General features: G+C 43.6%; 2 protein-coding genes across 13 annotated transcripts in view; one reads left to right on the forward strand and one right to left on the reverse strand.

The window, feature by feature from the left end:
- Positions 1–14,877, forward strand: part of PICALM (phosphatidylinositol binding clathrin assembly protein) — a 50,610-nt gene extending 35,733 nt beyond the window's left edge. For 7 of the 10 annotated variants that reach the window (XM_019530381.1, XM_019530382.1, XM_019530383.1 and 4 more), the window contains 4 exons: positions 675–734; positions 4,546–4,650; positions 12,944–13,046; positions 14,377–14,877. In XM_019530381.1, coding sequence (XP_019385926.1) covers positions 675–734; positions 4,546–4,650; positions 12,944–13,036 — 258 coding nt within the window. In that variant the 3' untranslated portion in view covers positions 13,037–13,046; positions 14,377–14,877. The remainder of the gene's footprint in view (positions 1–674; positions 735–4,545; positions 4,651–12,943; positions 13,047–14,376) is intronic. The other 3 variants (XM_019530389.1, XM_019530390.1, XM_019530385.1) reach the window with 2 other exon arrangements.
- A 7,703-nt stretch (positions 14,878–22,580) lies between these two features.
- The window catches only part of CCDC83 (coiled-coil domain containing 83), a 36,602-nt gene continuing 32,761 nt past the window's right edge, over positions 22,581–26,421 (reverse strand). For all 3 annotated transcript variants that reach the window (XM_019530393.1, XM_019530394.1, XM_019530392.1), the window contains exons 11-12: positions 24,551–24,731; positions 22,581–22,926 (exon numbers count right to left, since the gene is read on the reverse strand). In XM_019530393.1, the coding sequence (XP_019385938.1) occupies positions 24,561–24,731 (171 nt within the window). In that variant the 3' untranslated portion in view covers positions 22,581–22,926; positions 24,551–24,560. The remainder of the gene's footprint in view (positions 22,927–24,550; positions 24,732–26,421) is intronic.

Here is a 26,421-nt window from a genome sequence, read left to right on the forward strand (position 1 = left end):
CACTTTGATATCAGCTGCCAGCTGTGTTGGCCTGAGATGGAGAAATACAAAAAATAAAAGCTATTGCCTCTGAACCAAGAGTTCTAGAGTTTTGTATTTCTTTTTCTCAGGCCAACGCAGCTGCAAAATGGATCCCAGAAACCTAAAAGATATTGTATTTTAGCCATCTTTGAAAAAGTAAACTCCACTGCTAAACAAGAGATATTTCTGTGCCTCCCTGCCTGTTTCTGACATGTGACAATCTCCTCCCCCCAGGAGGACAGCCTTATCTGAACATCAGAGAGCAACTCACATGAAAGGAGACTCAGACCCATGGGAATATATGTCCAGCCTCAGCTTTCCTTTGTGTGAAATTTTAAGTTTATTTCCTACCTAAGAGGGTTTTTACAATCTTTGATTTCCCCTCAGCCTAAAGAAGGATGCTTGTGCCCAAAAACTTGCAAAGAAAGAAGCTCTTTTTGCTATTTTTAGTTCTAATAAAATAAATCTCCTCTGAACCAAGAGTTCTAGAGTTGGAGGGGGTTTTTTGTATTTCACAAATGCTAATTTAGCAAAAAAAAAGGTATATTAGTAATATACTGTCTAAGTGCAGTAGTTGACACTTAAAGGCAACATATTACTATGGATGCAACAATCTTTTCATGCAGCTCAGTATTTCTTTCTCTCTTTGTTAGGCACCACCTGTAATGGCCTATCCTGCTACAACACCAACAGGGATGATGGCATATGGAATGGTTAGTGGAACTTCTTTCAGTTTTGCTATGCATGCTTTACTATAAACTTGCTTTGTTTACACACACTCATGTGCATGCAAAGTATTATAACAAGATGATCTTAACATTGAGGGGCAAGAAAGCTAATTGGGTACCCAGTTCTTCTCTAAATCTCTTATTCCTTAAAGATGACTGTTACCTGGGGCTGTCAGAGTGTGTAGTTTTTTTGTTTTTTTTTTCTATTCTGCTGCTTCACCTAGTATCTGCTTAACTTCATTCTTTCTGTATATATCTCTCCTAAGTGCTTTACTGATAACGGAATAGCAGAAGGCAAAGCAATATGGCACTCTTATAGACTAACTTCAGAGAGGCAGATATCCTACTTGCTCAAGTGTTCTGGATGGGTTTGCAGAGAGCAGGGGGTACTGAATAGAAAAGATAAATATCATTTTAAATGCAAGGGGCAGGAAAAAGGGAAATTGCTGAGGGAGGGGGAGGTAATTTGAAGAGACTAAAGGGGATGACCAAAGCAACCCACTGAAGGAAATAGAATAATAAAAGCTAGTTCAAGTATTAGGATAAGAATCCAGCTTTCCTGAGATCTTATCTAACAGCCCAGTTGCAGATGACTACTTATTCCACAGTTTTTTTTCATTTTCTAGCTGGCTTTAAAGTTTTTTGCTGTCCAAGAGCAGCTACAGGTTTCCCTCAGGTGTGTGGGGTTTTTTTTGTTTGGTTTTTTTTTTATTTTATTTTTTATGCAGGTTCTTTATATGTGAATTTGATCTTATTTGATGAGCATATTTTAGACCTGTAATTCATTATGTGAGGTAAATTTGCTCTCATGTAATCAGCATAGGTGCCCCCTACCCAAGCAGGTAAATCTGGGGAGGGGGGGAAGAGAAAGGGCCTTGGCCCCACTCACCCCAGCCCTGGCTGCAGGGGCCCTGGGAGCGCAGCCGCTGGGCTGCACCATGCCCTAGTGTCGGCTGCCCCAGCAGGGGCCGGGGTAAGTGCAGACAAATGGAGCTCGGGGCAGTGCGAGGCATAGCACTCACCCCAGCCCTAGGAGTAGCCTGTGCCAGTTGTGGAGGAACCAGTCAGTGGGTGGGAGGGGAGGGTGTGCCTCTTGCAGCTCAGCATCCCCTAGGAAGGCTGCAGGCTGGGGGATGTGCTGGCCCCAGCCTGCAGTGGTAGCTTGCTGTCATGCCATGTGCAGATCGGGGGCCTGCATTCCCTGGGAAGAGCGAGGCACAGCACCCCAGTGCTCACAGCCCTCCCAAGGGGGTGCAGAGCTGCAAGAGGTGTGCCCCTCCCCGGTGCTGGGGCTGGGGTAAATGCCATGCCCCGTGCTGCCTGGGGCTCTGCTTCTTTGCACTTATGCCTGCACCAGGGCACGGTGCAGCCCAGGAACTGGGGTGAGTGGGGACAAGTGGAGCATGGTGCAGCCCAGTGGCTGCAGGCAGCTGGTGTTGGCTGTTCCTGGGGCTGCTACAGCCAGCGCTGGGGTTGAATGCCACTCTGTTCCTTCTGCTTTGCTCCATTGTGCAGCCCTGGGAGTGGCGCCCCTTCCTTAGTCCAAGCCTTCCTCCCTCACCATCATGGGAACCTATCACACTTGTTACGTTATAAAGTCGGTTCACTTTTTTGTGCAAATTTTGACTTGTGCTGTTCTCCAGGAACACGTGTTACCGCATAAGTCGAGGGAAACCTGTACTGTGAAGTCAGTGATGGCATGAATGCCCAGGGAAGTTAGTGTTCTGCCACAGGCTTTTGTCTGTCTGGGATTGATGTCTGATCACTCCCCCAGGTGTTGTTTATGGGGGTAGCTGTCACAGATGCCAGTTAAAGATTATGCCTCTTAGCACCTCTGATTGACGTACATGTGCTGGCAGAAATTGCATGAACTAGTTCTTCAGGTTCCGATGCTGGAGGCTGCACATAAGAGAGGAACGTGGAGACCCAGGTCACTCTCCCTCTCAGCATCCACTCTCTGCCCCTGTGACGCAGGATACTGGGCAAGATGGACCTATGGTCTGATCAGTAAATGGTAGACCCTCTGTTCATTCTTGTCCTGCACTACTTGTAGATTCTCCATCAGTTGTTTAATTATCTGCACTGGGGAGTTTCCAGACTTTGTGTGTTAATGTGCTTGTGTTGAAACTTGAATTTTTCTTTACTAGTCATCCAGTAATGTTCTGAGAGCTACATTTCAGGAGATTCCCTCATCCTGAAATAAGAAAATTCAGGTAATCACAGGGACAGACGCTCTCCAGAATTTCTCACCTGGAATAGCAATAAAACTTAGATTTCTCTCTGAGCTATCTTGTATGGGATGCTTCCATGCTCACAAGACTCGGATTAATAGTACACAAGAATCTAATGGTAAAATATCGCAGTAATTCATTACATGCTCTTAACCTAGAGGAAGTCTCTTACTACGCTAAGAATGCTATCCTGATAAGTACCTCTCAAATAACAGTACAACATGGAAATATCAACTGTACAGTGTTAATCTAAATATAAACCTGGCAGTCCCCTGTGGATTGTCATGTTTTGTAAAAGAAAAGTGGTGTAGTAGAGGCAGACCTCTCAAAACAATTCTTTGGGTAAACAGTTCACAGCTATTATTCCCAAGTTGTTTGCTAATCTATATGAATATATTCATAAACTACTTGGGTTTTAAAGTTCACTTTTGTAAGTTGTCATAAATTCTGAGTTTAGTTGATCCTGATGACAAAATCTAATTACTTCACTCGCATATCAACTTGCCAGATACTTTATATAAAGGGAAACCTTTGTGTCATGGTATTGGAGCTCAGTCCAAAAGGAAGAGTTGATCTAAAATTTTAGAGCCTTCTCTCCATCACTGGCTAAGCTATATTTGTTCAGAGCAATGTTCTCGTTGCTGAAGGATTGCTGAGGACAGCAGTAGGCTTTCAAATTGGTCCAGGATTCTTTAGATCTTGTTCAGGGTATTCTCAGCTGGGGTTCTTCATTCAGGAATACTGACCCCATTATGCGGCCTTCATCGGGTTATTGCTGTTGTAAACAAAATAGGGTTGAAGCATAAATGTTGTCTCCTCAGGGTTAATAGCATATGGCTTTTCCTGTGCCACTAGTTGGTGGCACATGTGGAATATGAACCCCATAGTCTGACCAGTGTGATCAAAAAGAACAAAATTGGTCAGCCTATTTTTGGCCAGTGAAATGCCAACAAAGCACAGATGGATAGGGTGTAACCTAAGTCAACTGAATTTTAAGCAAGGTGAGGGACTTTGACTTTAACTTCAATGTTTCCATATTGTCCTTGTCATAGAAAACTGGGATCTAATGCATTATACATTACCTACTTTCATCAGTGTTCAAAAGCTTGATAATATCAGGACTTCAATATATATTGGATATATGAATGCATTATGTACCTGTTTTCATTTGGTTCTCTGAAGTATACCAAATATTAATCCTAATAACTTGCTCTTTCCATGCATTGGAGGCACAAATACAAAAGGGAGAAGTGTCAAAACCTCCATATCTGCGGACAACACAGTTGAGGATACTGTCAAAAATCCTGCGTTAAACCGCAGATTTATGCAGACGGCTTCAACATTTTGTCCTCTAGCATGGACGTAGTCTTGTAAAAAAAATAGATGGCATAATGTTCTTTTCCAGTAACCTCGGTTTATATTCCCCTTGCAGAAGTGCCGTTTCACGTTTGATCATGCCAAATGTGAAGATTCTTCTTTCATCCCCTTCCTTCCACCCTGCAAGAGGGAGAGGGGAGGGGCATTTAATTTAAGCAGTATATAATTTGATTCTGTTCCTGATTTAGCCCTCACAAGTGGGAGGTGTACCAGTAATGACGCAACCAACCTTGATATACAGCCAACCTGTTATGAGACCAGCAAACCCTTTTGGCCCTGTACCGGGAGCACAGGTAAATATGCATCCAACTTCATGCTTATTTTGTCCTCTTTGACACTTCTGTAATGTGATGGCTCATACAGTGCATTTCTGCTTCATTAATAAGGTGTTGGTTGGTTCCCAGGTTTACTTAAATTTTGTATAGCAACAAATTCCTCCTACTTTGCTTTTATGGAAGGACACTTTCTCAACTGCCAGTCTTAAGAGATTTTGGTGACCAGTGTCTCTTTTTCCCTCTTGTTTAGTTGAATAGTTGTAGAACTATTTTAGCCATACCAAGGTTGTTTCTGTAATCACTAAAGCCCATTTTTGCTGTATTCCTTACTTCACTTTGTTTTCCAGTCTTTCCTGAAAACACTTCATTTTGCCCAATTTATTTCCTGCTGTTCTTTCTGAATAGCACCCCAGTGCTACACTGTTCTGTTATTTCTGCAAGGTGCAACCGCTTGATATCCCAAGTCTGATGCAACTTGCATCTCTTAAAGGAGAGTGACCTAATTGCTATCACTGTCAGATTTGGGAATGCAGTATGGCTTTTGTGAATCAGTGAATTAATAGCTATGGAACCATCTTTTAAACCTCTGAGCTGCTCTCAACTCCTCGTAGAGATGGTACTGACCACCTTTTTTTAGAGTGATTGTATTGCCCCCCTGTACTTTTAAAATGGATGTGGTAATGGCAGAGGTTGCCCTCAGCCCTGCCTAGCCCATAGCTTGGTTGGTAGGAAATGTTCAGAGAGCATAGAGGCAGGTTAACAACCTGCTCTAAGCAAGAGTTAGACCCCAGTAAGTCACCCATGTTCAGGGAGTGCCCTCACTGCTAAGATACCAGACAGATGTGTGGTGCTTCTGGAGCATAGGTTGTAGCAGTGTTGGTCTAAGGAGATGGGCAAACAAGGTTCTTTGGGTAAATCTGATGTCTTTTATCAGACCAACTCCAAATAGTTGGAAAAATTCTTCTTTGCAAGCTTTCAGGTATGAGTACCCTTTATCAGGCAGTGAAAGTGTTGAAGGGGAATTGTACCTGAAAGTGTGCAAAGAAGAATTTTTCCAACTATTTGAGTTGTTCTTTCAGTAAATCTGATATCACTTACTTGACCCTCGTCTACCTGCATGGTGCTTCTCACACTGTACTTCATTTTATGCTAAAATCAGTGCTGCTGTCACATTTGCTGAATCAGAAGTCTGAGTGAACTGAATGCCAACCTGATACAAGTGCATAAAGTCCCCCCCCAGAGTAGTGGAGTTAAGTGCACCCTCAGCATGGAATGGGATTGGTCTCTGGAGATGGCAGCCACTCTGCTGAAACACCTTCCAAGTCTTGAACACAACAGCTGGCATAGGATTTGGGCCTTAACATTGTGTATGGATTTATAAATGCTTCTGAATTAGAAGCATGGTGGTGTGTTATTTCTGATTTGGATAAAAGCCTTGCTCTGAAAACTGAGTGCAGGTGTGGCCTAATGGCTAATTATTAGGAAGCCATTTGTCTTTGCTTTCTCTCTGCAACTTGTGTAGCTTGGACATTGGCAGCTTCCTCCCTTGTAGTAATCTTATTCTTTTAACCAATTTAAGATATGATTGAGAGGCGAGATGCTGTGCAGAGGGGCATATACATGTATTTCTGGACTTGATGCTTTTGAGGAGACTTAAGTCATGAAAGCTTGAATCAGGGGAGCCTCTTGTCTTCCCTGATGGTATGAGTGGACTTTAGGGAATCCAGCCTTGGCAGGCTGGATGAATACTGAAGCTGTCAGGTTCTTGCATCTCAGCTAACTTTGTGCATCAAACCAAACTAATTTTTCATGTACTTAACCAGAAATGTTTTGGTCAGTGAATCTATAGTCGTCTGCTGCAGAGGTCTGTGACTTCCTGCCATTTTAAAGTGAAGATACTTATGGGTCTGTTTCTCCATTTGGTTACAAGTGTGTACCTTCCAATGTACATAAAATGTATACACAGTGCATTTGCCTCTAAACTAAAGCTGTTCAGAAGCCTCATTACTGTCACCATAGAGTGCATCCCCACAAGTGGGAACATGCGTTTCCCTGGAGGCAAATAGCAGCACGTTTGTGCCACTGTTAGTTGGCCCTGGGCATGTTGCTGCACACATGCTTTGGTGAATGGAAAACTGCTCCAGGTTGGAGAGGGGAAGTGGGGCCAGCATGTGGGCTGGCCCCAGCAGCCTTACCTGGGGGCCTCCTGGGGCTGCAGTAATAGCAACATGGGCATGCAGAGTGAGCAGCCCTAGAGTGGCTCTGGCCAGCCAGGCTCCAGTCTTGAGCGGTACATACTGCAGCCACGTGTGCTGTGCCTGCTGCTTGGCATGTCTTTGGACACCAGGATCTCCCCATATCAAAAATCCATGGTGCTGCAAATTAGCAGCTCCACAAATGCATGCATTTGCAGTGCTGCAGATGGGTTTGTAGCACTGCAAATCCACATGTGTACTCGAGGAGATTTGCCCATGGTGTGTTGCTTGTATTGACTTTAAATTCACTCCCTTGCTTTTTGGGCTTAATGGCACTGCTTGAGGCTCTGGTACTTGGCCAGGAAGCTGGGGGAGGATAGGGCCTCGCATCACTTCCTGGTTTGTCTGTAATCTCAGTCTGATCTGAGTAGCTATATTGATCATCTCCAAAAATTCCTGAATCTTGGAGCTGGTCTTTGGGGGGGGAAAAAATGACTTAAAAGGGATGTCATCTGGTAGAAAATCATCTTTCTGACTAAAGACGCTTTTATTTTCTTGAACAGCCCTTCATTTATAACAATATGCAGTTATCCTCCTGTCTAGTCAGCCTGTGTCCTATTCTGTGATGCTTTTGTAGAGCAGAAGTAGGGGAAGGGAATAAAACTGAAAACATGTGGATTCTGTATTTGGTAAAAGTAGAGAAACTGACAGTTTTGAGGGTGGGGATACGCTTCAATTTGGCCATCTTCCTTTTTAGAAGCAGTAAGAAACATCCTGTTTTGGAGCATTGTTCTGTCGCTTGAGGGTTGCTTCAGGAGTGACAAGATGTGTAGTGTTGGGTTGTGTTTTGTTAACTATTAAATGCGCAACTGCCCGTTCCCTTGAATTGAGCTGGGTAGCTGTTCTAATGGGGCGGGGGGGGAGGAGGAAATACTTGTAAACGAGCTGTGTAGAACTAAATTTGCCATGTTTAATTTTGGTAACACATTGGCTGCTTTCAGAAACTACTGCGTTTACTTAAACACACCCTTTGGCTCGGCATTCTCCATGTAACCCAAGAGTTTTGCCACCGAGTTGAGCAGTCTGTATTTCTGTATGGAATTGCAGAGTTTTAAGCAAGTCTGACATCAGTAAGGCATCTTAAGAAGATGACAAAGGCTTGTTGTGAGACCTTTTCACAATATTAAATAGAGGCAGTGTTGGCCACAGACTTCTTTTTTTTTAAATAATTCCTGTGTTGGGACTATAATGGCCTGTTATACTTGTGTTTGTATATTTAGTTTCATTCCTTTATTTCTGTATTTAGGTTTAGTTTTCATGAGACATTTGATGATATGTTTATGTTGGCACTTATCTTACTATCTAAGCTTTACAACAAGACTGCTTCAAAGCCTTATTGCATGTCAGCAGTATATTTTTCTGCAGAATAAATTGTCAGCTGGTTCATACCATGCCAGGCAGTGAGTGCAGTGTAGGCAATGCTTGCTGACTGGGTCACAAGAAGTGTTAGGTAAATGCCTTTTAACACTGCCTTCAGTCTGTTATAATTCACGTTTGTTAACTCTGTTCTTCCATCCCTCAACCCTTAATATTTGCATCAATGCAAATACCAACCTTGACTTCAGTCTCTTCTGCAGCAGTGGAAAAATGACTTCACCTAGTCATCACGACTTTATTAATGGAGCATTCAGTCAGTATGTCTAATGATTAGCCTATGCACAGAAATATTTCTGTTTTGAAATGGTTGTATTGTTTTTTCACCACTTGATGAAATGGCAACCAAGGATGTTGAAGCTTAAAGTACTTGTAAAGGAGCTTTAGAAAAGAGGTTAAAAATTGACTTTCACTAAAAGGGTATCCTGGCAGCATTGTCGCTTTTCTCCACTCTGCCCCTTCACTCGAACTTGAAAAACTGTGCTTATTTCCATGACTGAGTTCAGGTGTGGACTCTAGGATGGACTGGAGAAGCAGTCACAGGCTGTTCTGACATGGGACCAAGTAGAACCATAGAAGATTAGGGTTGGAAGGGACCCCAGGAGGTCAAGTCCAACCCCCTGCTCAAAGCAGGATCATCCCCAACTGGATCATTCCAGCCAAACTTTGTCGAGCCAGGTCTTAACCTCCAAGGATGGAGAGTCCACAACCTCTCTGGGTGACCTGTTCCAGTGCTTCACCTCTCTCCCCTTTTTGAGTTATTCCTAATATCTAAACTAAGCTTCCCTTGTTGCAACTTGAGGCTATTGCTCCTTGTTCTGTCTGCCACCACTGAACAGTCCAGCTCCATCCTCTTTGTAACCACCTTCAGGTAGTTGAAGGCTGCCACTAAATAACCCCCTCAGTCTTCTCTTCTCCAAACTGAATAAGCCCAGCTTCTTCAGCCTCCCCTCCGTAAGTCATCTATTCACCTAACCATTTTGTTGTCATTCACTGGACTTTCCCAAGTTATCCACATCCTTTCTGTGTGAGGAGCCCAAAACTGGACACAGTACTCCAGATGTTGCCTTACTAGTGCCAAACAGAGGGGAAGAAGCCATTACCTGGATCTAACTTCTAACCCAGAGACCTTCAACAGGCTTATCTCTAGTTTCATACTGGAGCTTTGAGCAAACGTACAGCTCTCTTACGTACAGTGCAACTCCTCTTCTTTCCCCTGCCTATCCATCCTGAACAGTTTGTACCCACCCATGACAGTGCTCCAGTCCTGCAAGCTATCCTGCTGTTAGTTTAATCGCATCATAGTTCTGTGACTGTGCAAGCACTTCCAAATTCTTCCTGCTTGTTTCCCAGGCTCCATGTTTTCGTGAACAGACACCTGAGAAGTTGCTGATTGCTGTACTTTCTTAGTAAGAATGAGAAGGCCTCCCCTGTTGCCCCCTTGTGCTTCTTCCAGGTCTCCTGCTTCACCATTAACCTTGGGGTTTTGTTTTCTGTCCACTGGCAAACCTCGTTTAAAGCCCTCCTCAGTAAGTTAGTGAGCCTGCCTGCGAAGATGGCTTTTCCTCTGTCAGGTGGATCCTGCCTCTTCTTAGCAAGTAAAGCCAAGTACTTGAGTAATAAAGTGACCGACTTGGGCTGTTTTAACATCTTTGGTTTTGTACTGGCTAAACCTTGCCGAGTGAAATGCATGTTAGAAAGGACTTCCATTCTTGAATATCTGTTGTGGGTTGCAAAGTAGTGAAATTTGGCTTTAAAAAAAAAAAAAAAAATCCTATCTCAATGTCAGAATTGATCAGATTCACAAGTGTTACCAGTTTATCCTTCATTGAGCTATTTTATTATGCAATAGATTATTTTTTCACTTGAAGAAGAAGCTGACACTTCAAAAATGTTGAAAAATTAGCTTTATGCAGTGATTCTAGAAACAGCCAGTTGTAGAAAGAGGCTGTTCTCAAGTTAATCTTTAGTAATTATCAGAGACATTAGTAATTGCAATATTACTTAAACACTTCTGAGTTAACCAACATGGTGTTGGTACTTTGCTGTCATGATTGGGGGCGGGGTGGGGATAGTTTTGTCATGGCTGAAGATAATCAGCAGGCTGATGATGAAGCGAGTGTTGCCATGTGTTGAAAGCACAAGGGCCAGAAAACCAGGAACTGGTAGGATGGTGGTTGTTGCTGACCTTGGGCGCCCAAAGGAGGGCTGTAAGGGCATTCATGGATGATGTGGTCAGCAGCAGCAGGTTACCTCAACTTGAGTTGTGGCTTGTGTAATATTCCATAATGTAAAGCAAGGGGTCAGACATTCTAGATCTGTTTCAGGGCATGACTTGGAACTTGACACCCCTGATGTTTTGCTTTCATTGCCAAATTGATTTTGTACATTGTACAGTTGACTGGTATTACTTGTGGCCATGAGAGACTGCTGCCAGGAATTTTTCATGCTTCAGAGAAGTCCTGGACTTTAACATGGTGGCCATTCTCGTTAATGTGCTAATAGTAGGTATGGTTTTAAAAAAAAAAAAAAAAAAAAACTTCAGGGAAAAACCAACCTGTAGCAAATGGCAGAAGACAGGAATGTCAGGAGACAGGTCTGCTTTCCTTGTGGACAGGTTACAGGTTACTTGTAAGTGTGCTGCCTTTGGAGTTTCTTGCCTTTTTGCCTAAAGCCCTTGGTCCTGACCACAGTGGAGACAGGACAGTGGACTGCTTGGAGTACTAGCTGATCTGCTGGCACCTTCCTGTGTTTTTAGATGGTTAAAGCAGTAGACTTGAGGAGACTGTCCCAGAGTTGTAGCTCTATCATGCTAGGAGGGAAACCCTTGTCAGCCAGACCTGTCTTCTTAAATGGGTTTCTCCCTATTAAGCTGCTGCTAAGCACCACTTTCTTTTAAATGCTCTAGCTGCTTGTTAGAAACGGCTTAGAAACCTGCTCTAAATGTACTGGTGTCATGTGTATTGGGTAGTTGTCTTCTGGACAGAGGAACCTTGTTAGTCTCTTAAACAGTGTTTCAACTAGTCTGGATTAGAAATCAGTTGTTAAGGTTTTTCTTTCCTTTTTGAGTCTTGACTTCGACTTCTAGTTATCCCCTATTTCAGATGCCTACCCTGAGATTTAAACCTACCAGTATTACTTCCAGCCTTCGAAATGGGATATTCCTTTGGACTTTGACACCTTTTCATGTTTTACTGTGAAGGGAGCAGCTGAGTCATGGAGTTGGGTCACAGCAGGCATGCCTTGCCAAAGTGACTTTCTTTTTATAGGCTGTCAGCAGTGTTTTTCCATTTGTCTGCCTTAAATATCAAGGGGGCCTGTGGAAGTATTTAGACTTTGCTTTCTTAAAGGGATGAATGTAGAGAGGGAACAGTCTTAATGCCTTGACACTGCAGCTCAGTTGCTTGCAAGCTTCTCACCTTGCAAATATGCTGCTTCCGCAGTCTCAATTTATGGGCACCATATCAGGGAAACTAATTTATCACTCACAACCAGGTTCTAGGGTTTCCTTCCTTTCCCAGGTGAAAGCAGTACGGATGCCTCCTGTGGGGGCAGTGTCTAAGATGTCAGTAGACTGATGGCATGAGCATAATCTAGTGCTGGGCACAAGTTTGAAAACCTGGAAATCAAGTCTGTAACGCATACCTAAGGAATAGGAACTCTTGGATCCCTGGGAGCACACTTCTGCCCTCTGCCAGCTGGCAGATCACAGGGTTTGTGCTGGCAGTAATGGCCTGGTATACCGCAACTCTTGCTGTGGGTAGGAAGTTTTTAAGAATAAAGCATGTGCTGTTGTGGTGGTGGTAGGTCAAGGGCTGACTAGTAACTGTCTGAACCAAAGCCAGGGAACAAGCTCTGAAGGCCTGTCATTGTTCGTAGCAGAAGCATGTGAGAGGTGATATGTACCTCATGCAACACTGGCAAACAGAAGAGAACATCTGTTTTAAGACATCAGATATAGTTTAAATTAATTGATAAGCATTTTTAATGCCTTGATAAATGTGTCTAGAAGTCGAAGAAACATTTTTTTGCTTCTGCTGCTATTGGAGTGTGTAGGACACTGGTGCCTTCCAGGGAAAGCTGTTCGTCCTGGCACTCCTGCTTTAACACCTCTTGGTGACACACACGTGCTTCAAGCTTGTCTCGCAAAAGCCTTTGAATTTATTAAGACGTTGAAGTCTGTCCAGGCTTAACCAAAGCCAGGCTGCTAGCATTTTGTTTGCGGGTCTAAGTGGTGCACGTCCCTGCCTAAAGTAAAGGCAAGTCCCAGGGGCAGCACAAGCTTGTTCTTGAATCCCTGCTGGCACTCGGATTGTGAGTAGGACCAAGGAATTTAATCTCTGCCTATATCTTGTACAGGGAGAATGAGTCTGCCTCGTTGTGAGGGTTAATGCCTTGCCTCATATCGCTCCTTTATTCTTGAAAGCTCTCTGCAAATACAGTTATGAACGGACGGACAGAGCAGCCAGGAGTAGCGTAGTTGGGTAGCATCCAGCTTGTTTCTACATTACATAGACCATTGAACAAGCCTTCAGCTTCCCATGCGATTACACACCTTGTTTTAACAATTCATTTCTGCTCCTTAACTGCTCCCCCCTCCATTACATTTTCTGCTTTCATGTTCTGTCATTCTGAGACCTTTTTTTCTTTTTCTTTTCTTCTCTGTTTGTCTTCTCAACTAGCTGTCTGCAGCATCCAGTCCTTCCAGTCAGAGTCCTCACAGAGCCTCAGGAAAGGACCCCTTTGCAGAGCTCTCTCTCCAGGATTTCTTGTAGAACAACTTAGGTATTGTTCACTATTCTGGGGAGATGGTGTTTTTGGTAAAGTGCAAGACTAAGATCTGGTCCTGCTTTCACATGGTAGTAGTTTTAGTCATTCATCACTGTAGTGAAACAAGCTGTAAAGGGAAAGCTGGGAGCACTGTGGAAGGATCAGCAACTGCTGTGGTCGCACTGCTTGTTCAGGGAAGGAGCCTTGGGCAAAGCTGGGAGGAACTGGTAAAGAAACATGTCGCTCTGATGCCTGACAAAGCGCTCTGACCTGGCAGAGCTCCTGCTCTTCCTAATGCTTATAGAGCCAGTCCTTTCATTATAAATGGCAGGCCCAGGCTTTAGTGGCAAGTCTTGAGTAATGTGGTGCTTGCTGTTGAAAATGTAACTAATAAAACTGAATCTCAAATGCTGGTTTTCTAAGCACTGCCAGTGTGAGGTCTAATCAGATGCACAAACCCTAATTCTGCTTCTGTCCACTGGAAATGCAACCTGGTTTTCTGCACTACTTCATTTCCATAGTGTTGGCAGCCCATGTACATACCAGTGCCCGACTATCAGGCTGGATTGTTTTCTTGGAGCTGATGGGACTGGGCAGTCGGTTGTCTTTTTTTCAGTAAAGAAATTTTAAATAGATCTGTGCTTTGCGTTGGCCTTCTAAAATTGTTATGGAAAGAACCATTTCTGGCAGAAAAATCTACATGCCCACTTAACCAGGGCAAGAGAACAGAGAAGTGGGCAAGGATAATTTTGCTATGCTGAGGTACAGGGAACATATGCTTCAGACACCGATTTGAGCTGTTTTGGGGCGGTTACTGGTGTTTGAGAGCAGCAGCATTTACCTTAAATGGTTAAATGGTAAAACTTCTCATTAAAATGGGCATGGGAATGTACGCAGCTCTAGAAGCATTGCTGCCAAGCCTTGATTGCAGCGTGTACAAAATGTAGCCCTTGTGCTCATTTGCCACTTTTGAGTAAAGAGAAGTGGGGCCCTGAGCCATGTCCTTGAATCTGTAGTGGAGGATTTGGTTTTATGACATGCAGAAACTTTTGGTTTGGTGATGGAGAAATAGCTTAATTTTGTTTGTCGTTGAGCACAGGGCAACTTGGCAACGCTTCAGAAGTTTTGCGTAGTTAGCAGTAAGATGTTGATGGCTTTGGGTGCATTTGACCCTAGTATTGTAAATAAATGGGTTCTGATCACAAACTTCGTCGTTCGTATTTATGCTAGCCGTGGGTATGAGGAAGGCTCCCTGTCCAGTAAGTGCCAAGGGATCAAAGCAACCACAGTTTCCAAGTTGATGTTGAATAGCAGAAACTTAACTGAGCTTTTCTGTTTTTTCCAGATACAGTTCATGTAACTGTGGCAGATGGAAGAGAAAGGAACAGTTCCAAAAAATGTGCTCAACAGCAAACTCAACTTCCAGCAAAATCCAAACTTCAGTCTTTCCAACTCTCCATCAAGTGATGCAGTAAAATGATGAAGGTCTATAAAGGAAACTGGGACATCTCTGTAGGAAAGCATCAATACACAGTATAAAGCCAAGATTTGCCATGATTTAAGACTAAGATTTGTTTGGTTTTTTCCCCCTGGTGACTAATGCGTCAGTACTCTTCAGCTTCTATTAATATCCATAATCAGTACCATACAAGAGAAGCCTTTTATTCTGATATTATGGTTTGTATTTGGAAATGCTGTCTGGAATGGAGAATGAGTGTCCTTTACCATAACTGAGACAGACTTTTTGGGGGGAATCAAATCCTAACTCAGTTCTACAGTTACCTTCGCTTCAGTCTTCACACATGTAGACCCAGTAACAAAAATTTAATTCTTCTTTAAAAAAAAATTTATATATTCAGTTTGCCGTAGACATTCCTTATGTATTATTGTTTGTATTTATTTATGATTATCAATTTAACATTAATATTGTATCAAAAAACCTCCTTATGAAAATGAGTATGGATGTATACAGTATGTCTGATTTTTATCCATAAAGAATGATTCCGATTCAGAATGCTTTTGAGCTGACATACAGAGCACTAAATATTTTAAAGGTCTGAATCTTATGAATTCTCAGTCTGTATGGGAATTAGGGAAGAGTTATAAAATGCATTAATCCTTATAGTCAATTCTGTGCCTAGGATTTTGCAAGGGAACAGTTAACTGACTAGAAGCACTACATTTTTAATTCAGCATTAGTGCATTGGGAAAGGAACTTTATTGCTTTGTGCTTGGCATGTCATTATTTTTACATCTGACATTATAAAGCCTTTCCAATATGAATGTGAGGAATTGCTTTCACTTCAGGACTTTCCTCCTTTTCTGTAAAAACTTTAGGAGGTATTATGTGGGGAGAAAACCTTGAATTTCATTTGGCTAGTGCCATGTTTATGATCATGAACCTTTTAAAAATTATGAAAGGTAGCATCCTTACAACTGTCTAGAAAGAAATTAGTTCATAAAGAATTAAAGTAGCACTGTTGATCGGTGCTTTGTTGTAAATATGCCATCACTTTTGGGTGGAGTTAGGGGCCTTTAGAAGGAGAGTCAACAATATGAAAGCAATTCTGTACATGAATTAAGCATACTTGCTGCATTTGTCTCTGCAGATTCTATTTTTGTTTAAAATATTAAAATGTATGTTAGCAAAAATGGGTGGATTTTCAAATAAAATGCAGCTTCCACAGAAATTTTGTTACGGTATGAAGGTCTGAGGTGCTTCTTTTTTCTTTTTGGTGCTTAAAATGTGCAAATTGCTTTGTTTACCTAATAATGCTAGATTGGGTTAGGGAAAAATACAGCCCAGGGACCAGCTTCAGCCTCCCAGGCAACTTCATCTGGCCCACAGGTGCTCACCAGTTATACCCTGTCCAGCCCACATGCCTTGCTCCCACCCTTGTGGGCAGAAGGGCCCAGCCCAGGCAATGCACAGCTTCTGGGCAGGGCTGCTGCTGCAACTGTTATAGCTGCTGGGGAACTTGCTTGGCTTCCCTGGCCTCCAATGGCACCAGCACTTGCTCCAGGCAGCAGGTGGGGAAATGGGGGAGGGAGGTGGGACTGGAGCCTGCAGGAACACAGCCCACACCTGGGGGGGGCAGTGGGAGTGCAAAGCATGGGTGGACAGGGGGGTGTGAGGACTTCACCCACACATGCCCCTTGCTGTAGACAGTAGACCCTCAGATACTGTCCCCCATGGCATGTAGCTCCACCCAGAGCTGCATGTGGTGGCAAGGAGCGCAGCCAGGCTGGCCCACCTCTATTGCCTGGGGCTCCCCATGGCATGTGTAGCTTCTGGTGCTTGTACACCAATGGGGGGGTGGGGAAGGTCACAATGGAGCCGGCTGCCCTCCCTGCCACCATGTGCAATTCCTGGCTGCACCAGGAAGCAGGGGTTGTGCAGGGCAGGCAACTAGCTCAATCGCACAGGGCTTCCCCCTGGTTGTGCACAAGTGCCAGAAGCTGTATATGCACTGTGGGAAGCCCTGTGCAATAGAGGTGGGCTAGCCTGGCTCTGTTCTTTGCCATGTGCAGCTCTGGTTGGAGCTGGGCAGCAGTGCCTGTGTGGGCCTGCAGCAGGGGCTCTGCACCAAGGAGGTAGAATGTGTGAGGTGGGGTCCCTACCCCCCTGCCCTCCCTTGCACCATCACACCCATATATACATACACACCACACATACCCTATGCCTCCTGCACCCCCAAGTTGACCACACCCCACACTTCCACACAATATACAAGAGTAACACTTTATTTTTGAGTTGCTATGCAATCACTTCTGTATACACTTCTCAAACACTAATCATTATGAAAATATTTTTTGTAATAAAATTGTTATAGTAGATGTTTGACTTTGTGTATGATTTTTGGGGCTTTTTGGTGGGGGGGGGGCTCTGGTTCCAAGATGGTAGTCCCCCTCCCCAAAAAGAGTACTTCTGGGGGCAAAAGGAGGGACTTCTAGTGACAAAGGTCAAAGGTTGGGGGAGGGGGGGTGACTTCTGCTCCCAAGATGGTGACCACCAGGAAGGGCACCAACTGCCAGGACTGCCCTAGTGACCCTCAACAGCTCATTAAATCTCATTAAGCCTGTTCACTAAAGCACCCCAGGGGCTGACAAGGTCACAAACTCCTCCAAGACCATTTTAGGCTGGACAAAAGGAAAAACTTCTTTACTGTCCAAAGCCCCAAGGCCTGGAACAGACTCCCTCCAGGAGGTGGTGCAAGCTCCTACTCTGGCATCTTTCAAGAAAGATTTAGATGCTTATCTTGCTGGGATCCTCTGACCCTAATTGACTTCCTGCCCCTTGGGTGGGGGGCTAGATCCAGTGATCTTGCCAGGTCCCTTCCAGCTCTGTCTATGGAGCAGTCCTCCAGCAGAAATAATCGCCCACCCCTGTGCTAGATCTATTAATGATGTGCCTCTAGTGGGCCAGGAGATGCACCAACACAAACCTGAGAGCTCTTGTATAGCTGTTGTGCCCGTGGTGCTGTAGTACTTCCTTTTAGTGCAGTGAGCAGTCTCTTAAGATCTCTTCTGAAGTAACTGGCATTCGGTGCTCTCTGTTCAGAACAGGAGCAAGCCTAAATTGGCTGAAACTAGTTTCTCTGTTGGTGTCTACTTAATGTTCCAACTTGGTTCAGTTGCTGCCCAGCAGCTTGCTGAGATACTAGTCACCTACTATAAAAACATGTTCCATGATTTCTTACGGTCTCTGAATAGATGTCTTTGTGGATTAATTTCCCTGTGCTAGCTAGCATTTGCCAGCATATGCCCCACTAGCTTTCTCTGATCTGCATTGTTAAATTGGAAATCTTACCTTGCTGTCCATTGTCTCTCCGTGTGCTTGTGGGCATCTCGGTCCTAGCTAGAAACTCTCTTAGTGAATGGAGTTGGTTGAGATTTTTTTCCTGCCCAGAATCTCAAGTTTTGCTAATAGCTTCCTGTGCAGTGAGAGAAGTTAAGTGAGGATTTCTCTCAGTATTTCAGCAGAACATGACTTGATCAGATGGAGGACTGTGCTGGGGGGTGATTGCTAATGGCACCCAAGCATGGTAATGAACTCATATTAATGTTCAGTGGGAAATGGCCACTGAACAATCATTCACGGGGTGAGATGCTCAGGGGTTCCTTCATCTGTAATAGTGGAAATGCCTGATATGGAGCTGCCTTGTCCTCAGAGCTCTGAATACTCAGCAAAGTAAGCAGTGGATGGAGGTGACTTGTTAGAGGACCCAGATCCTTCTAGAAACTGAGCAGTGTTGAAAAAGAGAGAGCTTTAAAACAACCTGTTTTATGTCAGGCTGGATGTAAGAAAGAACTTCATGGTCTGGGCCCCCAAGATTTGGAACACACTGCCACCTGAGGCAGTTCAAGCGCCCACTTTGAACACCTTCAAAATGCATTTGGATGCCTATCTTGCTGGGATCCTATGATCCCTGCTTACTTCCTGCCTCTGGGGTGGGGGGCTGGACTCAGTGATCCTTTGGGGTCCCTTCCAGCCCAAATGTCTATGAAACCCCATAAGGGGTGAACTTAGAAAATCCCAAACCCAAACAAGGGAGCTTTCCCATTTGATTTTTTTTTTTTTTTTTTTTTTAAGATGCGATCAACCAGCTGCAGTAAGAACCTCAGTTTACTACTAGTAACCTCAAAGAAATTTGGATGTTACCCCTTCACATATTTAAAAACCCAAATGTCCCAGAATATAACAGCTGAAAATGCATCAAAAAGTTGATACAGCTCAGAAAGCAAGCTGTCCTTTAGAAAGAGAAGGCTACCAGGATGTACGGAACCAACTGAAATGTTGCATGTAGTAATTTGTCACCAATTCTGAAAGATCCTTTTCTGAAATGCCATACAAACTCCTTGTAAAATCCACAGCTTAAATTCTTCTGATAGGGACTATGGAGCTATCAAAATGATTCCTTGGCTAAGTTAGCTAGGAAAGCGGTCTTGGCAGCCGCAACATCGTCTGGATGTGAACAGGACATGACTGCAATAGTCCAGGCCAAGAAAAGCAATGTTGCAGTTTGTGGAAGGTGAGAATAAGACAATTTGGACAGGTCCTAGCTGTGTGCACAGACACAAATGACACTTTGCAGAGGTACAATTTAAATGCAACCTGGGTGTGAGGACCTAGAAACAGCTTCAAGTTGAGTGAAAGGACAGTGATGTCCCCAGGGACAGAGTAGAGGTAATAAGAGTTGGAGGTTGGGAGTGTGGCAAAGTCAAGAAAATCAAAGTTCTATTTTAATTATGTTAAATTGGAGGTGAAGTCTCTGACATGTCAGAGATGGGCCAAAGGTTTAGCTGAAATTTTTGTATGCGGTATTCTAACAGTAAACAGTTGACTTGGTGCAACCCTTGGAAAATGGTGGCTCTTAGTTGTCACTTTTAACTACAAAAAATACTCGAGCAATCCTCTTTCAAAGAACTCAGGAAGACCACAATAGGCCAGGATGTTTTTGACACTACAGATTCCTATTTGAAATCTGTTTTATTTTGTGACTCATAGTTGCATACCTGAAAGTGCTAAGTTTGTGTGGTACCCCATGACACACTTGAAAAGATCTCAAGGCACACCAGGGTGCCATGTAATAACCCTGGTTGAGAATCATTGGTTTAGACCAAAGATGTTTCTGGAGTGAAGGATCCTTGTTACAGCAGAGACGAGCCAATTCCTTTTATTCCTAATACATTACTAGCATGATGCCTTGGCCGACGCGTGCTTCTTTGTTTTAGCTGTAGGAAGAAAGACTTGAAAACTAGATGTATTTCACTTAACCCCAGTATATTTATACTAGCTGAAACCTGCAAAACATTTGCAAATAATTTTTTATTGCAAAAGTATTTCTTTAAATACAGGATTTTTAGTTATCCTTTGACCAGATACTTTAATGGAATTGAAACTTCTCACCCTTGAAAAGGCTACATAAAAAGCTGTTCATGTGTAAACACAGGCTTAGGAATATAAATACATATTTCGTCAAAAGTCTGACCTTGTGTCTTGTTTATAGTCATGTAATAAGAGGGCCCTTGTACACGTGAGGAAATAAATCACTAAAAGGGGCAAACTGCCCTTTTTAACTATTTAATCTTACAACAGGGTACACATTTGGTGACATGTTATGCCTCCAAATGTGTACACTGTTACAAAATTTAAATTGTATTTCAATTTCAAATGATTTTACGTAGCAAACTAAAACACATCCCATGTATTTTAGCTGGCTGTGTAACTAACAAATTACTAACAAATTGGGGGAGAATTCAATGCAGCAAGATGCCTTGCTGTACTTCGAGGGTTGAACGGTGTGTTCGTCTACTGAGTTTGCAAAGAAGTTGCCGCTGCCAAGTATGGTACTTCCAAGTATAGCAAGATGGCAGAAGATAAAACTATCTGTAATGACTAAGGATTGGTTCGGGGTGGTGGATCTAGGAGACCGAAAGAGACAAAGAACTTGCTATGGGTCTTGCGTCCTTTGTCTGATCCTGAGTTGTTACTGAGCTACCTAACCAAATGTAAAGGAGGCCTTCTACTTTTCGATTTGTAGTTTCAGGAGAAAGAGAGAAGACCTTAACAATTTATGTCTGCAGTTTGTTACAAAACATGCAAATAACCATGCTAGCAAATCTAAAACACTGGCGGAGACTGAGTTGCATGCTTGGCAACTGACTGGCTTTCAGTTATCAAAGCCTACCTCAGTCTTGAGGGTGTGTTCCTGTAAACAGAAATGTTATTCTGTTAGTGATGTTACAACATCATTGCCTGGCGATCTGCACGTAGCGAAGAAATGGTTTTCTTGTCCATTGCATCCACTTTAGCTCAGTCCTCTGAGTGTGTGGAGTAGGATTGTTGGCTGCGCTGCTTTAATGAATTAAGAATCTTCATGGGAGGAATACTTGGTGTAATATTTAATTTGCTGGCACTTTTTGAAATCACTTGACAAGGAGAACTAGATCATGTGGCTTTTGCAAGTTGCCAAAGGCAATGTAGGATTTTGAACAAAGGTACTTTTCTTTCTCTGGGCACAGTTGTCATTTGATACTTTTCAAGATACCAAGACTCTTCCAAGTGACTGACTGAATGGCTGTCTCACTGCTGTCTTGGACAGATTAATGCTTTCCTAGGCCTGGTGGTGGCCGGAGCTGACACTACCTATCATCTTGTCCCCGTAAAAATCAGATCATTTTCTTCACTGCACTTGCAAGACTTTGAGGCCAAACACTTGAAGTGAGCAGCAGTCTGGCATGCTAGTGGGATAAAGATGCCATAAACAGCATCTAGGAGATGTTGTCCCTTACTAATATGCTTCAGAGGGCAAGGATGAGTGGCTGAGTGCCAGGAGACTGAAAGAGGACATGTACATCTTTGTAAAAAACGTGTCTCCAACTTCAGGCCTTCTACAAATAAGCAGATCCCTGTGCCTTCAAGCTATATTACAAAGTAACTCTTGTTACTAAACTGAACTAGGCCAGACCACAGTCCCCTAAGGTGGTATTTCTCAACCAGTGGGTCACAAAACCAAAAGCAGGTCACAAATATATGAAAGGGTCACGAAAGAAGTTTAAAAATGGATCAAAATCTTAAAAAATGGATTTTCCTTTAAAGGAGAAAAACATGGGATACCATGGCTTTTGCCTTGCAGGCTGGCAGAGTTCCAGCCTGCAAGGGGCTGCTTGGGGCCCCCCTATCCCTCACCCACTCCCTGTCCAACACACTAGAGCTGTGGCCCAGGTGCGGGAGTGAGGGCCATTGAGTCAGGACTGGCCATTGACGTTTACAAATGCGTTCTGGTATACAAAAAGTTGAGAACTGCTGCCCTACAGCACTAAAATTACAAAACAGTGGATCTGATCTGGAGGGCCTGAAGTGATGTGTTCACCCTCATCCATGAAAACTGAGAAGGAGTCTGACCACTGTGAACACGGCTAGAAGAGAGTTCCGTTGTCCAAGTTGTTCTTGAAGCTGCATCCCAGGAACGGGAGGGAATATGTAGAGGATACTTAAACTGTGTCAAAATATAGAGATAACAATTGACCACGGGGATTACGCAAACAGGAAGAAGTGGAGGGAGAAGGTAAAGGGATCAAGGATGCAGCTCTGCGGGATTCTCAGCAAAGCTGGAGAAGGGATGAAAAGCTGCCTTATCCCCTGGTTACACAATCATGGTAAAAATTCATAAATGAGAATAGAACACAGCTCTTGATCCCAGAGCTGTACTGGTTCTCTGAAGCACACAAGTTGGAAGTAACATTAGTTTTCCTTGCTGATGTGAGTGTAACTGTGCTAATATGCATAAACAAATAATCACCAAAAGTGGCGAAGGAGAGTAAGTGCTATGCTTCTGCTTACCAAAAGCAGAATTGTACTCCCAGAGTAAAGTTTGTCTGTTCTAAACTTAGAGCTGGATTCACATGCTGTGACTGGGGGGATGTAGTGTATACTCCATTTAGTTTAATGGACATGCTGTCACAAAACTGCAGTCATAGTGATAAATTGCGTCCCTGACTGGTTCACTTCCTCATGGCAGCTGCTAACTGCTCTAAAATTAAACCACACATTTGCAGTTTCCATGTATAATTTTATTTTCTGGAAAGCTTGGACTGGTTGAACGCACGGAGGAGGATTTCAGAACTGAACTCGCATGTATGTCTTCCTCAGACTTGGTAGTTTCTTCCTAATTCCAGGAGTTGATGTCTTGAATTAAATGTTTGGTGGGGACTATTAGTAGGAGTCTGCTGGTGGTTTCCATGTATTTTGCCTTCAGTACAGAGTTTGAACTTGCCATTGCCATGATGAGGATAGCAAAAATGGACTAAGGATAGCTAAGATGGTCAGGAACAGGTCATGTTGATGTTCTGGGAGGAAAAGGAGCTGTACCAGCTGGCAGAAGAGTTCACTCTGGAAAGGAAAGGGCAAGAGCAGTGAGGAGGAAGGCTTCCTTTCTTCCCACAGGGTTCCTACTAGTCTAGAGAGAGCTCAAGAAGTAACACCCCTATAGAGCACAATTCCAAAGGCAGCAAGCTTTCACAGAGGTAACAAATCTTAGCTATAGAATTAGAATTTATGATTAAACATAAAATAGGTAAAAACAAAGTTTTTGGAAATGCATTGAGTAAAAGTACCCAAAAGCCTCTTAACTCTGACCACCAACTACAGAGGAATCTATCAAAAACCAAGAGAAAAATCCAGTCCTAAACAATGACCATATTCAACACAGCAGTAACTCAAAATGGAGAAATAACATAAATAGACTACATTATTTCCAGTGACAGTCTCAATACTGCAGCTTTGAAAGTGGTCAGCTTTTCTCTCTCAAATCATTTGGCAAACTCACTCCCCTTTCAGTACCAGGCACAACCACCAGAAAGAAAGAATATTTATTTTTCCCCCCGCATCTCTCAAGAGTAGCTACAATTACAGCACAGGGAAGTAGTTGGCCATATTAAGTAAGGCAGGGTGGAATTCTACTCTGCTTTCTGTCTATAATTAGAACAATCTTTTTGGTCAATTACCTAAAATTATACAGGGCTGGATGGGTGCAAGTGTTATCACTGTTGCACAGTGCGAGCTATCTTGCCTGAGATTTAACAGTTCTCAAAGGACAGACCAAAAATGAAGGCATTACACTTCTACCAGGAGAACTGCTGCTCTCCTGGTAGAAACTAGAAGTGTACAAACATTTTTCAATAATATTTTGGCCAGTAACTAAATATGATTTGGTCACTGCTCTCACAGGCTTCTGAAGGAAGGAAATGCAAGAGCCACAAGCCTGAACAAGCGGTTGGTGTCTGAAGCAGTGTATCTCACTCTTGGTCTAAGGGTGGAAGTAATAGAATTCTGTCAAGGGCAAGAAGCCCAGCGTCAGAAAAAGGCACTGACACAGATAACTTCATGACAATGGCATGTAAAAGCAGCATGCAGGGCTCACTTTTAGAATCCTTCTCTTGAAGGCTGCATCTACATTTTCAAGTGCATTCGCTGGTTTTGTGATTTTTTTTTAATTTAAATTTCTGTCACTTTCTGTATCCAGGTGCACTTTTTGGTGCATAGAAGTTATAACCATTCAAGTTTAAATATTTTAGCCATTTATGTGTGAATTATGCTCAACAGTGATCTGCATTAGCTAAGTGGTAAGTACTTAAACATAGGCTGACACACAGAAGATGTTTTCTGTTTGGTCTCTTGCCATTAAAGACAGATCACAGAATTTGGACCTGGACTTATAGTTATGTATGCATCTACTTCAGTGGGAGTCTAAGATACTCAAGGAATTGTATCCACAGTCTCCAGTACTAACAAGAACAGTCTTTATATTAGCAATCTGGACACTCCTATTTAATCCATCCAGCTGTTTAAATCTTCTAATAATTACATCTAATGCTATAGGCACATGGAGAAGCCCTTTTCTTAAAAACTTGTGCTACAGATTGCCTGGAAAAGGGATCAAAGACTAAATGAACTGAGTCTTACATTTCTGCGTAAGCAAAAGAAGTTGTAACATCTGTATTTAACGGACCAGTACCTTTTTGCTCTCAACTAAACACTGATTTGATCATCCGGTATGTGATGTGACTTCCTGGCTGAGTGATACCAAAACAGCCTTCCAAGTGGCTTTTGCTTGGTGTTTCTTTCAAATGAATAGGCATTGCTTTTCCCACAGCACTCATCAGTTTTATCTCCAGTGGGCCCAATTTTAGGTATTCCTTAAAAAGAGAGAGAATATTATTTTTCATCAGCAACTGCATACTAAGAGGCAGAGTTGTTTTATAAGACAACTGGTTTTCCTTCAAGTCAACTTTGTCAAAATACTATTATGGGGCTCCATAATTTCCATATTAGTGTGTTTAGTTTACAAGTAAAGAGGTTTTTCCTCACACCACCAACTTTGTTGACTCAGCCTGGGACTGTGGAGTCCAGCTGTGGGATTTCATGGTCACAGTTAAGCTGTTTCTGCAAAGCCAAATGATGGCTACAGTTACACCCATGGAACTCCACTGGTGCCAGTGGATTTGAGGAGCTGTAACAGTCTGAAACGTAACCAGAGTTAATGAAGCACAAGCAACTTGCTGGCTTGCCTTCTCCCCTGTGTGTGCTCTGCAAGACTGACAGGAAAAGAAGTAAGAAAAATCTATTTTGTCACTTGAGTGACCCAGCGAAGCTCTGACAGAAACAGGTCTGTCAAGCAGGCATCTTTCCTATGCTTTTCAGAGTAGAACCTGTGGCAGAAAGCCACCTTGGTTTCTCCCTAAAATCTCTGCCCCGTGACTGTAATTAGATGGGCCAGCAGAGGATTCACACCTCAGCCTGTATCTTTAGGTAACTTGAGCTGGCTGCATTCCTGAGGGGGGGGGAACCTGCTCCCTCTGCCTACGTGACAGAGGACACAGGGACGAGACAGTCCCTTCTCGGGGTGGCGGCGGCTACGTTACCCCAGACTAGCGAGTGTGCTCCGGGAGAGGGGTCGGCCGAGCATAAGGCGCCCCTAGGGAGGCATTTGGAGCCTGGAAGGTGGGCGGGCGCAGGGAGGTGGGCGGCTCAACGCAGGAGCGCCCCGTACTGACCCGCCACACAACCACTCCTGACAGTCTTGGCAGATCAGTCTTTTTGGAATTGTTTCTGGCTAAACTTCCATTATGCTGTTGGGAAGTGTTGCTCTTACAGCCCTGACCCAGCAACCTTCTTACATTTTGAATATTTTCCGGTAGAACAGTCTGAGAAAAACAAAATTGCTAAGGAATATCTTTCATGTGGAGACCAGATATCGGGGACTGCACCAGCTGTATCTGAGCTCCCTGTCTCCTGTTTGTTATGCTTGTCCATTACGGTGTTTCTACATGGTGCAAGACGGAGATGCTTTGAGCTAGCTCAGGGCTATCCAACCTTTTCTTTGGTGTGTGTAGAGTGAGTGAAGCCTGGCTCCTCCCCTTGCCCTCTCTTCCCAGAGAGACATGCTGTATGGGTAGCTCCATCGCATGCTCCCATGTGCACATCCCACCACCTCCCTTGCTATATGCACAGCATGCAAAGCCTAGCTCCTTTCTTTGCCATGTGCACATCATGCAGAGCAGAGGCACTCTGGAGCCCTTGCCACGTGCACAGTACAGGCAGCCCCGTCCCCTCCTATTGCACTGCCCTGCTCCCAGGAGCAGAGGCCAGAAGCTGGAGAAAGGAGCCCAGAAAATCCTGTCCTCACTGCAGTGGGAATAAGGGGGAAGAAGGGGAAGTGTGGTTGGGTAGCAGCTTGCAAGCCATATGTCACCTGTGGACTGCCAGCAGAAGAGCCCTGAGCTAGCTGAAGCCAAGTAGATTCTGAGCCAGAAGCAGAAGAGCTGCATTAGCATAGGACTGTGGCAGTCCCTTCTGACTCTATAACCTAGTCAATGCTGATGCTGT

The sequence above is a fragment of the Crocodylus porosus genome, unplaced genomic scaffold (assembly GCF_001723895.1).
Source record: "Crocodylus porosus isolate Cpor-Errol unplaced genomic scaffold, CroPor_comp1, whole genome shotgun sequence".
Classification (NCBI taxonomy): Eukaryota; Metazoa; Chordata; order Crocodylia; family Crocodylidae; genus Crocodylus; species Crocodylus porosus.